Source organism: Ptychodera flava, chromosome 1 (genome assembly GCF_041260155.1).
Source record: "Ptychodera flava strain L36383 chromosome 1, AS_Pfla_20210202, whole genome shotgun sequence".
Classification (NCBI taxonomy): Eukaryota; Metazoa; Hemichordata; class Enteropneusta; family Ptychoderidae; genus Ptychodera; species Ptychodera flava.
The window spans coordinates 51,542,696-51,557,623 of NC_091928.1; the positions used below are offsets into that span (position 1 = coordinate 51,542,696).

At 42.4% G+C, this 14,928-nt stretch overlaps 1 protein-coding gene across 1 annotated transcript; it reads right to left on the reverse strand.

Annotated features, from left to right (window-relative positions):
- Window positions 1–3,348: 3,348 nt before the first annotated feature.
- Window positions 3,349–3,924, reverse strand: LOC139145577 (uncharacterized). Its single transcript, XM_070716816.1, has one exon. The coding sequence runs from the start codon at window positions 3,922–3,924 to the stop codon at window positions 3,349–3,351; it is 576 nt and encodes a 191-aa protein (XP_070572917.1).
- Between the last annotated feature and the right edge of the window lie 11,004 nt (window positions 3,925–14,928).

Consider the following 14,928-nt stretch of genomic DNA (forward strand, 5'->3'; position numbering starts at 1 on the left):
TTTCTGTATGTCACACCTGAGAGTTGACAAAAACTTGTTTGAGTTGTGCTAGGCGTGACTATAAGAAAATATATTGTCATACGGCATGAAAGTCCGTGCCTGAACTGACAATTAAAATGTTCCTCACTTTCGCTCCACTGAAACCTCTTAACCTGGTTGCGATAGTTCGCTTAGATAGGTGGTATTTACTTCTAAATGTACAATAGAAAGCGATCTCACAATTATATTCATTGGCATAACAGTTCCGCCGACAACAATATTTATTACTAAAGAATAAATCAACAACAACAGCGGGTATTCACAGATATCCCTGTATTGTACAATGATTGACAACTCGCTAACAATTATAACAACGACTGACAGTACTACACCAAAGAAATTGTTTCAGTGATGTCACAAATTGCTTGAAACACCCTGAAAATATGGTAGCTATATGCTAGTAAGCTTGAATTACACTGAAAATATGGTAGCTATGTGCTAGTACGCCTTAATGTCTTTGAACTGGCTTACTCATAACACATAGAAATACACCAGTTCTCTGTTCATATGGTGTACACTCACAAAACTAAGTAGTCTAATAGTGACAACTCTATTTGGTCACTATGACAACAAAATGTCGCTACCTCAAAGTAGAAAACACTGTAGTAGTAAATTTACAAGTGTACAGAAAATAAAAGTAGCCTGTAAGCCTAAAAGCTAGGCTTGGCTTGAAAATGATATTTGAACAATACAATAGTATCTCAGTGTCAGACAACTTGTACAAACACTCATGCTATTCTAAGCCTTGTTATAGGGAAATAACAATCGCCCACTTTTCGAACCAATTTCACCCACAATCCAAACTATAAACGTCCCTCCAAGTGGCAAAGAATTACTTATACAAAATCGACTACACTTGTGTGTGTGAGATTATTAATGCACGATTTTGATTCTGCTGAAAGTTCTGATTTGTAGGCAAAGTTTACACGGTTCGAAGGACGAGAACAGAATCCTTGTTATCCTAAAAGTGTGTATATCTACTAGACCTGATCGATACTGTTCCTGACGCCCGGTCTTGTAGCGTGGCGTAGCATTGAAGGTGCATATAAGTTTCATATACAGGCTGGTGAGTTCCCACTCACGCTTAAGCTTCCGGTCCGTCTTTCACTAGTAGTACGTCACTCGCCCAACGTGGTTAGGGCTCGACGGATTGTTCTGTCAGAAATTATCTCTCTTACCACATATGAATGTTCTCTAAATGTTCTTGAGTCTCACCTGCACTAGACGGTATGATGGTTGAGTCAGTTCCGACGTTCACAATGTCGGAACAGAAAGTTTGAAATTCGACTGTACACAAGTCGCGTCTGGCCCCATGCCGTCTTCCAGCTTCTTCTGCTACGTCACCAGATATGTGACATATACGTCATAGCCCGCCAATCATTGGCGCTTAGAAATTGTCTGACAACATATGGAAGTTACTTTTTCTCTATTAAAAAAAAATGAGTGAAATCACACATGTGATACCCTCCCTCCCGAAAGTATGTCATCCCTTATCCTCCATTTCCACCATCGGTCGATAATTGGCCGACTGGGAGTGTAAGGGGAGACATGCCAACAACCCTCCCTGGAACTGCCCGTACATGGAAATAATTGTACCACACAACTCTTTACAGTGGCTTTGACTACAATTGCTAAACTTCATCTTAATACAGACCTATTACATCGCAGTCTAATAAGGATGCGTTTGCTCTTCCTTGATTATCTGGAAGTCCTACCTACAAGTAACCACCCTAGTACCTAAGGTATACCAGGTAAGCTCTTTCAGGGGTGAGGTGTAAATACATGCAGTAGAACAGTTACATAATACGAATTTGCACAGATATGACCAAGGGTCGTCCAAGGACAATCCAGTTTGGCACTGTTGGGGTGACTCTACAACACTCCACTGGTAACCCTGCAAGCAAAAGAGATTGAAGCCATATAGGGTAATGAATGACTGGCTCCTCTGCTGCAAACAGTCAGTGCTGACTACACCTAAAAAGGATACTGTAAGAAATTCTGTTAACACAAAAGAACAAAGCAAAGCATAGACTTTGGCAAACACGCAGGCTAGCGACTTGTCAGGTTGCCGCCGTCTATATATTTGTGCTGCGTATAATTTGTTTGACCAATGTTCAACGCGTCTCCGCATCCAACCTGTACCAACACATCTCTGGCACTCTGTCACTGACTTGTGCCAAGGCCAACTACCTCTCCGCCACATGTTACACTGTCCCCCAGCTTGCTAAGCCATATGAGAAGGATAAATGTCAACTCGAAATCTTGCAATTACGCTAAACGATAACGTGCACGGGAACAATGCAGCAGGGTGAGAATTCGTTACATAGTAGCTATATGGCACACACAACCTGTAAATTAATTGGCAAGTGAAGCGCTGTACACATAACTTAAAATTGTTTGGTAATATAACTCTATAGTCGTCCATGGATGACTGTCAGTAATGGTATATATCGCCAGTCTGATAGATATGGACTGTTTCCCAAAATAGGTGGCTTTGGCTGTGAAGTCGGCATGCGACGAATCTCATCCCTCTTGCAAACTCCAACATAACTCGGTTTTCTCTTAGAATTTCTCCTTGCAGCCAGCTTTCTCGCAGAAAGTTGATAACTGTACACTTCTCTATCTGTCACTCTTGATAATTCTATTTTCATTCTCATCCCTTGGACCACAGGGTAGCCAGCATCTGAAATGGTTCGGCTGCTACTAATTCGCTGTTCGGCATAAACGCTGGTGCTTCTGCATTCAACCCGTGGTCGACAACATATCTCGCATTACTGTAGCCATAATACTGTGGTTTCTGTCGATTTCTAGCTGGATACCGCCGTTCTGTAGCTGTGTCATCTGCTACTTCTGTTCCAACCTTGACACTAGGGGAATCAGTCACATCTTTGCCACATTGACTTGATTCTGATGCCTGACTAGTAACATTCACCACATCCTCTTCACAATGCACGGAACTCACTGCATCACTCTGGGCAGTCGCATTCACATTTGAATTGCTGATTTGGGTGTCTGACATATCTGTACACCCAGCGCTTTTGTCGTCATGGTCAGTACCAAATTACATCTTAGCTGCATCATCTGGTTGAACGTCTGTACCTGCCATTTCCACATTATCACTTGGTGGAGTGGGTAGCATCACCTGGCTGTTTAGGTTGTTGTCTAACGATGCTTCACCATCTGTGCTGACTCGTTTTGTTGTAGATTGTGAGTCGGACTGGTGCCACCTGTGTCACCATCAGAATGTGACTCTTGCTCAGGTGGATTGGCTTCTGGCATCTGTACTTCTGAGGGTCTTGTTGGACTAGTTCATTGTACTCTTATTCTTTGAGCCCAATCTTCATCACTGGAAGAACTTTCACTTTCTGCGTCGCTCTGTGCTGCAGCTGCTCTATTTGTATGTCTCGTTGGAGTTTGTATGCGGGTATTTGGTCGAAAGGGTTGTCTCCTTGGTATGTGCATAGGGTGGTCTGGAGGAATTGCTGGTAGTGCGTAGCAGGGCATCAGTAAATTATAATGGACTGTCTTATGCTTCCCTCCAAACTCTGGCTTGAGTACATAGACTTGGATGTTAGGGTTCACCCTTTTCACGACTAGATAAGGACTGTGTTGCCACTTGTCAGCAAGCTTCTGTTTTCCTCGGATAGAAACATTGCGCACCAACACACGATCACCTTGTTCCAATTCAGCTTCTTTTGCCTTCTTGTCATACAGGTACTTATTCTTCTGCACCTTACTAGCTATTCTGCTGCCTGCTATCATGTAAGCCATTTGCAAGTCTTTTCGCAACTTCTCCACGTACTGGTCATATGTCCCTTCTGCTTCATCAGTAGGCTCCAACCCAAGGTATAAGTCTATCGGCAATTTCGGGTGTTGTCCATGCATCAGATAAAAGGGGGATAACCTGTGACCTCATGCGTTGTGCAGTTGTATGCATAAGTCAGCATTTTGACTTGTTGAGCCCAATTCTGCTTCTGTTCTGGCTGCAATGTACCTAACATGCCTAGTAAAGTCTGGTTTAAGAGTTCGACGATTCCCGCACCTTGAGGGCGGTATGGGGATGAATGCGACTCTTCACGCCATACAAAGTGCAAAGGTGAACAATCAACCGACTCTCAAAACTCCTCTTTGATCGGAGTGGATTCTGGTTGGGATGCTGACTTCCTGCAAGAATGTGTCATCAAGACCTTCGCAGTTGATTTCTAGTCGGCACTGCTATGGCATATTTAGTAAAATGGTCTGTCATGACCAAGATATCCTGGTATCCTCCTTTGACCGTTCAAGGGAGAGGAAGTCGATGCACAGTAACTCTAAGGGCATTGTTGTCAATAACGGCACCAAGGGAGCAACTATACGATATCCAGCTGCAATCTTCTGACGTGTGCACCTCTCGATGATGTCATCTGTCATACCTGGCCAGTAAATCGTGACCTCATCAGTTCTATACTACGCTCCTAGATGACTCATCTCGTTGTGTAATGCATCCGTGGCAGTCTCTTAATGGCCGGGTGGTAAGTATAGCTGGTATACTGTCCTGCCGCTTTTTCTGTTCTTTGCCTGTCCAGCACACCATTACGCAACCTATATTTCTTCCATTTTTGCAATGCTGCAGATACTTGGTGGGTCTGTGGAACGTTGCTGACGGTCAGGCGGTTCACCTCTTTGGAAATAGTTGTATATCGCACCAATCGTCGGATCTGCCAGTTGTAGATCCTTCCACTCAGCAGGACTAATGGTGGGTAATGTCGTAGTACCTTCTGGCACCATGTCAGTCAATGTCTGGACATTACATCTTGGAATTTTGCCGATAATTTCCATGGCTGGTACAATGGAGACAAGTTAACTTTCAAGAATTGCCACGACCATCTTGCTGCTCATTACTGTTGTTTCTTGAGGGGTTGGAGGGACCCAATCAAGCCAGTGAGGATGTCCTTCTGCATCTGTTGAGTATCCCGACTCTGGTTTTCTAGAGATCACCTCTGTTGAGTACTCCACACCGATATTCAATCCAAAAGTCATAATCTGCCAACCTTGCCATATCCAACGATGTCCGGAAGCATCTAGCTTCGCACTGGTGGTAACGTACGCTCGGGGATTGTTGTCAGTCAATACCAGGAAATGGCGGCCTAGCAGCATGTCAGAGAACTTATCCATCACAGCCCACTTTAGCGCTAAAAACTCCAGCTTGTGGGCTGGGTATTTCCTCTCACTTTTCGAGAACCCACGACTGGCATATGCAACTACTCTCTTTACATTTCCTTAGTGTACCTGGTATAGTGCTGCTCCAAGCCCGAGTAGGCTTGCGTCAGTGTGCAGCTCGAAAGGGAGTGAGTAATCAGGATGTGCGAGGATGGGTGGGTTTGTGAGATGCGCAACTAAGGTGTCGAATTCCACTTGACACTTTTCTGTCCACACAAATTCTGGTGGCTTCTGTCGTACCATCCTCCCACCCTTAGTCTTGTGCTCTACTGCAGAGTCCTGGGTCAAGTCATTCAGGGGCTTCGCGGTTTTGGAGAAGCCTTCTACGAATCTGCGGTAATAGCCGCACACACCCAGGAAAACTTTGACTTCTTTAGCACTGTGGGGTACAGGCCAGGTCCTAATTGCTTCAGTCTTTGCTGGGTTGGTCTTCACGCCCTCATGCGACACAATGTGTCCCAAGAAGCTGACCTCTCGCCGAAAAAACTGGCACTTAAAAGCCTTCACTTTCAACCCGTGCTTCTTCAACCATTTGAGTACCTCATCAAGACGCTGGCAGTGCTCCTCAAATGTTGAAGCAAATATCACAATATCGTCAAGGTAGACTATACACGTGCGATAAACCAAGTCTCCGAGGCACTTCTCCATTGCACGTTGAAAGCTGCTAGTGCTGTTACACAGCCCCATGGGTAAACGGAGACATTCGTAATGCCCAATCTGAGGCTGTTTTCTCGATATCATCTTCGTGCATCAATAGTTGCCAGTAGGACGACTTGAGGTCAACTGTGGAAAACCAATTGGCTCCCTTCAAGCATTCCATACTTTCCATCATCCTTGGAAGTGCCTAGGCGTCCCAGATTGTCTTGCTGTTCAAGCGTCTATAATCAATACATAGCCAGGTTGTCCCGTCTCTCTTCAAACTAAGACAATCGGCGCTGCGTACGGCGAGTTGGACTCCCTTATGATGCCACAATCCATCATATCTTGTATCAATCGATGAAGCTCTGCGTACTTTGCTGGTGGTAGTCGACGATGCCTTTCTTGCGTTGGTATGTCATCTGTGAGTCTAATTTGATGTTTCACTAGGTCACACTTCCCTAGGTCTGTATCGCCAGTAGAAAATGTACCCAAGTTCTGACAAAACAAATCACGCGCCACTCAAAGACGTTCCTTGGACAACAATGTTGGTTCTAGGTCAAATTGACACCCTTTATAGTAGTGCCTTTAATGTCATCAAATGAGTCACTGTTAGTATCAGCCTGTATACTGTTATCGGTTGCATCTAGTTTACTCATAGGGACACTTTCTATAGTTGTTACTGCATTGATTTCAGTGATAACACTGCCAGGTCTGACTGTTATGTTGTTATTGTTACCGTTGTATAACCTGACAGGAACTGTAGACTGATCCACTTGCCAAGGCATCGTAACTTTATGGCGAATCATAACTGGTCTCTTCAGAAGAGCATGTGCTGACCCCACATGGCCATCCTTGCCAGTGAAACAGTACCTGGACCAAATTCTGTCATAGGCTCTCCTTCCTAGGATGGACATCTTGTCAACTATATTGTGATTTGATTTCCTGATGACTGCCGCAGCTCGCATACATGGTTCTAACACATTCGTGCAAAGTATTATGGGTATCCGGTCTCCATACTCGGTGTCGGGAGCAACTATCACCAGGGCATCCATCGTCTGTTGTACGCCATATATCGCCGATGGCAGCCTTACTTGTACTTCAAGAATCCCCAATACTGGAACTGCCTGGTCACCGGCTCAAAGTATATGCAAATCATCAGCTGATGCTTCCAGCGGGCGGTCCGAAAAGTGTTTATCATAAAACCACTTACTCAAAGTAGTAACTTGCAAACCTGTGTCCATTAGGCAGCGAGTGTCATGGCCATCTACTGCAATCGTCTCTTCATATGCTGGTCCAACCACTCTGCAGCGTATATCTGTATGCATCATCCGCAGGGTTTGGTCAGTTGTGTCTACATCCGACTGTGTCGTTCTGTCATCTTCGTTTGATGCATGATACTGTTTTCTACGTTGTAATTGCCTGCACTGATACCTAGCAGGTGGGTCACTTTCTGGCCAAACATTTTTGGTTTGACTCCTGTCAGACTTACGGGCCTTGTTATTTGACTTGCTAGATGCCGATGATGTTTGTTTCGAGTTGTTTTTTTGTATTTTGTGGACAGTCCCTGGAGAAGTGTCCTTCCTATCCACAGCGGTAGCATGTTGAGCTCTGTTGCTTGGGGTTTGGACATTCTCGCACCAGGTGGCCAACATTGCCACATCCGAAACAACGTCAAGGTGCGCTGGGGCTAGCCGCAAACTGTCTATCTGTTCATTGCTTAAGTCCGGGTTGGTTGGCATTGCTAGCAGAGCTTGAACCTTGTCGGCCACAACCACAAGTGGAACTTACTTCTGCCTCTAACATGTCCAAGCGTCGCATAACCGAATTCAGAGATGGCTCAAGTTGTCGGGCAATTTCCCTAGCCGTACCGTCTTTGATGTCCTTTTCAGAAAGCAGTGTCTTCTTTGAGTTTTCTGCCATTTGCTCCTCTTCATCAGCAACCATTTGGTGGGCAGCAGCTGGTTTGGAATGCAATGTTGAAGGACAGGGCTGTCTCCGCTCGCAGCCTCTTCCACAGCCAATTCGTCAAAATCGTTAACTTGGCTAATGCAATGACGAATACTATCTCTAACATCTTCGTCTAGTAAACCTCTCCAGAATGTGTTTCTCAGCTGTTCATCAATTGCTGATTTAGGTATACCACCCTTTCGCTGTACCTTATTCAATTCCTCCCCCAAGCCATTAGCAAGTCGGCTATACTCTCATTGTCTCTTTGTAGACCCTTACTATAAAAATTCACTAGCAGGGTTTCTGCTGATTGAACGTTACCATAGCGTTTGTGTAATTTTCTCAACATTTGGTCAAATGTGACTGTCGGTCACATTCCATCAACTAGTCGGACTGCACAGCCTTTCAATGACGCTCTAATACTTCGTAATATTGACATGGCAGACTCTTTATTTCCATGTATGTACGTCATGACCTCCCCTTCTCATGTCTGCAAATCTACACCAGACTTGCGGTTTACATCACCAGAAAATGTACTTAACTTGTGTTTGTCGCCCAAGTACACGGCTGTATAATTACCATTGCTGTCTCTGTAAGTCGTAGGTGTAGTGTCAGCAGTTTGCCACTTCTTACCATACAGGCCCATGGTCGTCTTTTCTTCTCTAATGCACTGTCTAGACGAGCGATCTCATCTTCAAACAAGTCTTGACGCAAAGAAGTGGGTATGTTGTACTCTCCTATACTTGGCCTCGTTGATCTGGGGCGCAGAGTCTCTCCTGTAGCAGGTGTGAAATTGGGCGATCTGGATCAGTCTGGTCGCGCAGGCGTACTCTGTGCCACACTAGTTCCTCCTACCGCACCACAGACTCCATCATAGGCATCCCAGTTTCCCTTCACACACCTGCACTGTTCTCTATGTTCCCAATCATGCCGTTCAATTTCCCGTTGTCTATACCTCTCTTCTACTTCTTTCTGAAATTGAACATTTTAATTTTCTCATTCTCTTCTGCCCGCATGGCTATCTTCCAAGCCTCTCTTGCTTGTCTTTCATCTGACAACCATTGCTCCTTTGCCTGGTTTAACCGTTCACTCTCTTCGACTCTCCATCTTTGTTTCTCTTGCTCTAGCCTGAGTGAAATCTCTCTCTATATTTGTTTGGGTAAAGTCTTGTGGCTCGCCAGCTCTCCTACCGACTGCTGTATCTGCTGAAGGGACAGATGACACTCCTTGCAAGCGCCTCACTCCCCGGCCAGTCATGCCCAACGAATGAGGGGTTGTTTGATCAGATGCCATTCTAGTCGTTGTGCAAATGACAGTCGCGAACATAAGCCACTCGCACAGCGACATACAGAGCACGCAACTTACAGTAAATCACTTTGAAACTTATGTAATACTATACACTTGATAATGCTAACTATTCTTAAGATCAGACAGAGCTGGTTAAATAATTATTTTATCAACTGTTTACCACCTGATCTGGATACTGGGCACAACCTCTTTCAAGTCGAGCCCCACGTTGGGCGCCATTTATGTGTCACACCTGAGAGTTGACAAAAATTTGTTTGAGTTGTGCTAGGTGTGACTACAAGAAAATATATGTCATACGGCAAGAAAGTCCGTGCCTGAACTGACAATCAAAATGTTCCTCACTTTCGCTCCACTGAGACCTCTTAACCTGGTCGCGATAGTTCACTCAGATAGGTGGTATTTACTTCTAAATGTACAATAGAAAGCGATCTCACAATTATATTCATTGGCATAACAGTTCCGCCAACAACAATATTTATTACTAAAGAATAAATCAACAACAACAGTGGGTATTTACAGATACCCCTGTATTGTACAATGATTGACAACTCGCTAACAATTATAGCACCGAATGACAGTACTACACCAAAGAAATTGTTTCAGTGATGTCACAAATTGCTTGAATAAACCTGAAAATATGGTAGCTATGTGCTAGTAAGCCCTAATGTCTTGAAACTGGCTGTACTCACAATACATAGAAATACACCGGTTCTCTGTTCATATGGTGTACACTCACAAAACTCAGTAGTCTAATAGTGACAACTCTATTTTGGTCACTATTACAACAAAATGTCGCTACCTCAAAGTAGAAAACACTGTAGTAAATTACAAGTGTACAGAAAATAAAAGTAGCGTAGGCCTAACAGCTAGGCTTGGCTCAAAACTGATATTTGAACAATACAACAGTATCTCAGTGTCAGTTAACTTGTACAACACTCTTGCTATTCCAAGCCTTCTTGTAGGGAAATAACAATCGCCCACTTTTCGAACCACTTTCACCCATGATCCAAACTATAAACGTCCCTCCAAGCGGCGAAGAATCACTCATGCAAAATCGACTTACACTCGTGTGTGTGAGATTATTAAAGCATGATTTCTATTCTGCCGAAAGTTCTGATTTGTAGGCAAAGTATACACGGTTCGAAGGACGAGGACAGAATCCGTGTTATCCTACAAGCGTGTATATCTAGTAACCTGATCGTTACTGTTCCTGCCGTCCGGTCCGGTAGCGCGGCGTAGCGTTCAAGGTGCATAGAAGTTCCATATACAGGCTGGTGAGTTTCCACTCGCTGAAGCTTCTGGTCCGTATTTTCACTCGTAGCTACGTCACTCTCCCACATGTGGTAGGGGCTCGACGGATTGTTCTGTCAGAAATTGTCTCTCTTACCACATATGAATGTTCTCTAAATGTTCTTGAGTCTCACCCGTACTAGACGGTGTGATGGTTGAGTCAGTTCCGACGTTCACAACGTCGGAACAGAAAGTTTGAAATTCGACTGACACAAGTGGCGTCTGGCCCCATGCCGTCTTCCAGCTTCTTCTTCTACGTCACCAGACATGTGAAATATACGTCATAGCCCGCCAATCATTGGAACTTAGCCGCTCAAACTTTCTAAGCTGGTGTTCTGTTCGCTGGCCACCACACAAGACCAACAATAAGTTTTTGAATTCATCGTTTCCATCCAAAGGTACGAAGATTCATAGAGTCTATATCTCCAGCAATATAACATCGCTTATCCTCCGAACAATCATTTTAGTATTGTGTAAGTGTACTGAGTGCACAAATTACATTCACTCAATCATACGTGTAGAAATTGTCTGACAACATATGGAAGTTACTTTTTCTCTATTAAATAAAAAATGAGTAAATCACACATGTGATACGTACAAACGACATAAAATGCGCCTCCTCCGGCTCCTCACCAGTTTCAAACAGATCTTTATAGTCTTGAAAATTTAGATGTTTATTAACACAAACATCTTTATCCCCTTATTTTTTTCGTGACCAAAGTTGGAGTCTGAAAACCATACACTTTTGAACAAATGCCAACAAAATCAAGAATAGGTACTCCATTCATCTTTAAATTTGCCTATCACTTCTTTGTTAATCTTAGGAAAATCGGTGTCTACCACAGAGCCGACCATCCCACTGGTATCATATATCGATTCCTTACCATTCTGCTCTATATCTATGCCATTGAAAGTTATGTTTGGGGAGGGGAGAGGCACTCTGTAGATGAAGCTATCAGTATCTATGTAGGCTTTATAGTAAGTCAGAAGAAACAAATCACAGTGAAAAGAAAAAATCACATCTTTACATAAATATTTCGATATGTCTTAAATATAAATCGATTACCTGTGTCGTGAATAAGTCAAAGGACCCAATAGCCTCCTGGTCATCCTCAACGTCTGGAATACGGCTATGAATTCTAGACGCATAAAGAAAATAGTCTTTTGACATTCCTTGATGAAAGCTAATATGTTATGATATAGATATCATCTTTGAGTCTTACACCTAGATGTGCTCGAAGGATGTTCCGATTTACCAATCAGAGTTTACACCATTGCAATTCGACAGAGAAATAAAAGAGGTCTTCATTTTTCGAAAGGAACTTGGCAATATTATTTTGCCAAACATGCTGACTCCGTAGGCCATCTATCAATACATCATTTTATTTATTATCGTCTTCAGAATTCGTTAGACTCTCTATCAATACATAATTTTATTTATTAAGACCAGTGTTAAACCATAGCTGCTCTCCAATCCAACAACTGATCCTGCTGTTTTTATAGAAAACTGACAAGGGATCCTATTAAACAAGGTATTGCGGCAGCACTTTTTGCGGCCAGCGCTTATAACAGTTTGCCAAACTGCTTAACTATTTCCTTCACTGTTGTGTATACTTATTGGCGGGCCTGAGCCAATGTCTGGTCTATTATTCCAGAGCCACCAGTTCCAGCCAACCGACCCCCTTTTGTCACAGCCAGGTCAATTGTTTGTATTGTCATTCCTAGGGCAGTAAGTAATACAGCGATTGTTATACCATTCCGTTTAAATAACTCTGTCAGCTTTAGCCTGAGTGACAATTCTAGACCGGAAATTACATCACGAAGTGACCTTGTTGTAGCCAGTCTTTCACGTGCCCCACTGATCATATCATATAGCACTTCTATTCGATTATTAATTTTAGCTTTTCTTTTTTGACTCAGCTAGTTCTTTTTTGGCTTTTTTCTCTTCGTGTGATTTTCAGGAATTTCCTCTAACTGTTTTTCTTTTCCTCTTTTCTCTGACAGAATTTGTCTCTTTCATTGTACAGCTTGTTAACACGCATATTTTCAATCCCTCATTCATCAACAAAAGCTCTGTACTCGGGGTTTTATTATTCCATTCATCGATTCTATTTCAAAAGTTTGTATTTATGTGCATTACCGCAAGCATCATGTGGTAAGAGTATCAGTTCATCTCTGATTCGTCCATGTCGTCGGGTCACATCTCTTTTTTTCTGGCAATAATCGATAAAATAGTTTGAGCCGTCAAACAACCAACAAACACGCGTTTTGGCAATTTAAGTCTCATTAAGTCTCATTAATCAAGCGAGAAGAAAACCTGATTTTCATTCCAGATCATTCTGTGTTCCATCTTTCTGTTGAAAATGTTCCAAATTCTAGAATAACCTGAAATTCAGTAGGTTTTGTCGTCATTTCCGCATTTATTTGGCAATATTTTGTTGCCGCCATTTTGTTGAGAATTCTATGATTTTTTGAATAATGGGCGATGTTTGCAAACGTACAAGCATTAATATTGCTTCGACAAGCTACCTGTTAGGAATATTTTGCCATCAGGGTCACAGCCGAATTCTATGATAATTTATTCGAAATAAATTTCCCCATGGTTGAACATAACTTTAATTTAATCTACATGTAACATTTTGTATATGTGATAGCTGTTCGTACTGGGTCAACCTCTTCATTTCGGGGTACTCGATTTATAGCGACGGGTGTGTTTATTATTGTGAGACAGAAATCGGCTCCATATTTGAAATTGTGCCTGGCGCGCAATCGACATCGGCATTGGCAAAATAGTAGTTACAGCGTAACCGTACAAAACCAAACTTATGTTTAAGATTTGAGAATTACATCCGTAAAGTCGAATTCTGATGTTAGGATTGTGATATCAAACCTACTTCTTCCACTTCTTACACATTTACAATCGCGGCAACAGTACGTAGCTGTTGACTTTATTTGATCGTTATGCGATCGGGTAGGCTACCATAAGCTTATTTGAGTCAAGTCCCAGTGAGTACCGGCACATTCTATGGAAGACTGCTGCAGTATGAAGCAAACTGAAGACCAAATGTCAAAGATTAATGAAAATAAAATAAGCAATTTCTTACCCTCTTGTGTAAATTGTGATAAAAAAACTGCATTTGAAAGTTATTTACGATCACGGCAACTGCCACTGTTACCTTACCCGTCTCCATCGAAGTAAATTCTCCAACGTGAAAGTTAGCGACAGAGTCTGTCTACCACAGTATGCTCATTCCGAAGGTCGGCGATAAGTGGAAACATTTGTGAATGAAAACTGGTAGACATGTCAAGCGATGCGTATGCATGAATTTTCATCTTCCAGGTGAAGTTAAACAGGCGGTCGGGCCGAATGACGAACTTGAATAGTCACCGCCATAGCCATGGCTTCCGTGACGCCGTGATGTCGAAATCAACGTGGTCCACTGAGACTCTCGCAAACGTAAATTATCGCAATTCGCCTCCGATGGCGTAAAAGATACTTCTAAACCAAAGAGAAACGGATTGATAGAGCTTGACAACCATTTACAGTTACGCTAACAAGCTTACTCTCTAATTTTAGAAAAAACAGATTAGCCGTGGCAGTGTTTCTTATGTAAATCAACCGCCCTCATTACTCCTACAGCTCAACAGTTTGTGTGTGCTTTTCCCGATCTTCTCGCCATTAATGATTTTCGAAAGGGTATTTGAAGTAAAATACAAAACATCTAGTCTCCTGCTTGATGCAAGTTCGTGAAAATGAATAAAATCGCCCGGAAAGTCATATCCACGATCGATTTTTGTACGTATTGGGGTGTTAACACAATTCTTTGATTATCTCTCTTCCGATTTGGCCTGACAAGCGTAACTTCAAAGTAAATTAGGTTGAAGTAGGGTGCACAGATAGGTCTGATTTTTTACCAGGTCACAGTAGCAATACATATCTGTAAAACAGTGTCTCAGTTTTTTGGTAAAATTTGTGGAACAAGAGAAATTTTTGCTGAAATGATTTATTCAAAAACCCAGAGCTGTTACTCACACACCTTATTGTGCTAAAAGTAAAGGGAATAGAAAAAATCTGGGAAACCGATTTTCCCCAGAGTACTCAATTGTTGATTTCTGTTGAAATATCTCAAGTCGGCATAGTCCTTGCACACCTTTTTTTTGTAAAAAAAACTCAAAAACGCATATTTTTTGAGAGAAATGGACACAGATACAGTGTTTTGGAAAATAAAGATATTTTTCATAATGTTGAGATATAGGGCTAACAGAAATATATGTGGGTTCCAAAAGTGAAATTTATTGAGAAAAGTGAGTTTAAAATAAGTATCCGCTAACGTTCTATTGATCTCCCAGAACTAAAAACATTAAATTGTAGAGTGGACTTTAGAATGACAATGAGTATCAAATCTGTTACTCCGTGGAAGTTACACAATAATTTGAAAGTTAAATATAAATTATGCACACACTTAAATTTTTATACATAAAGTATAAACACCTACTCCAGTTTAG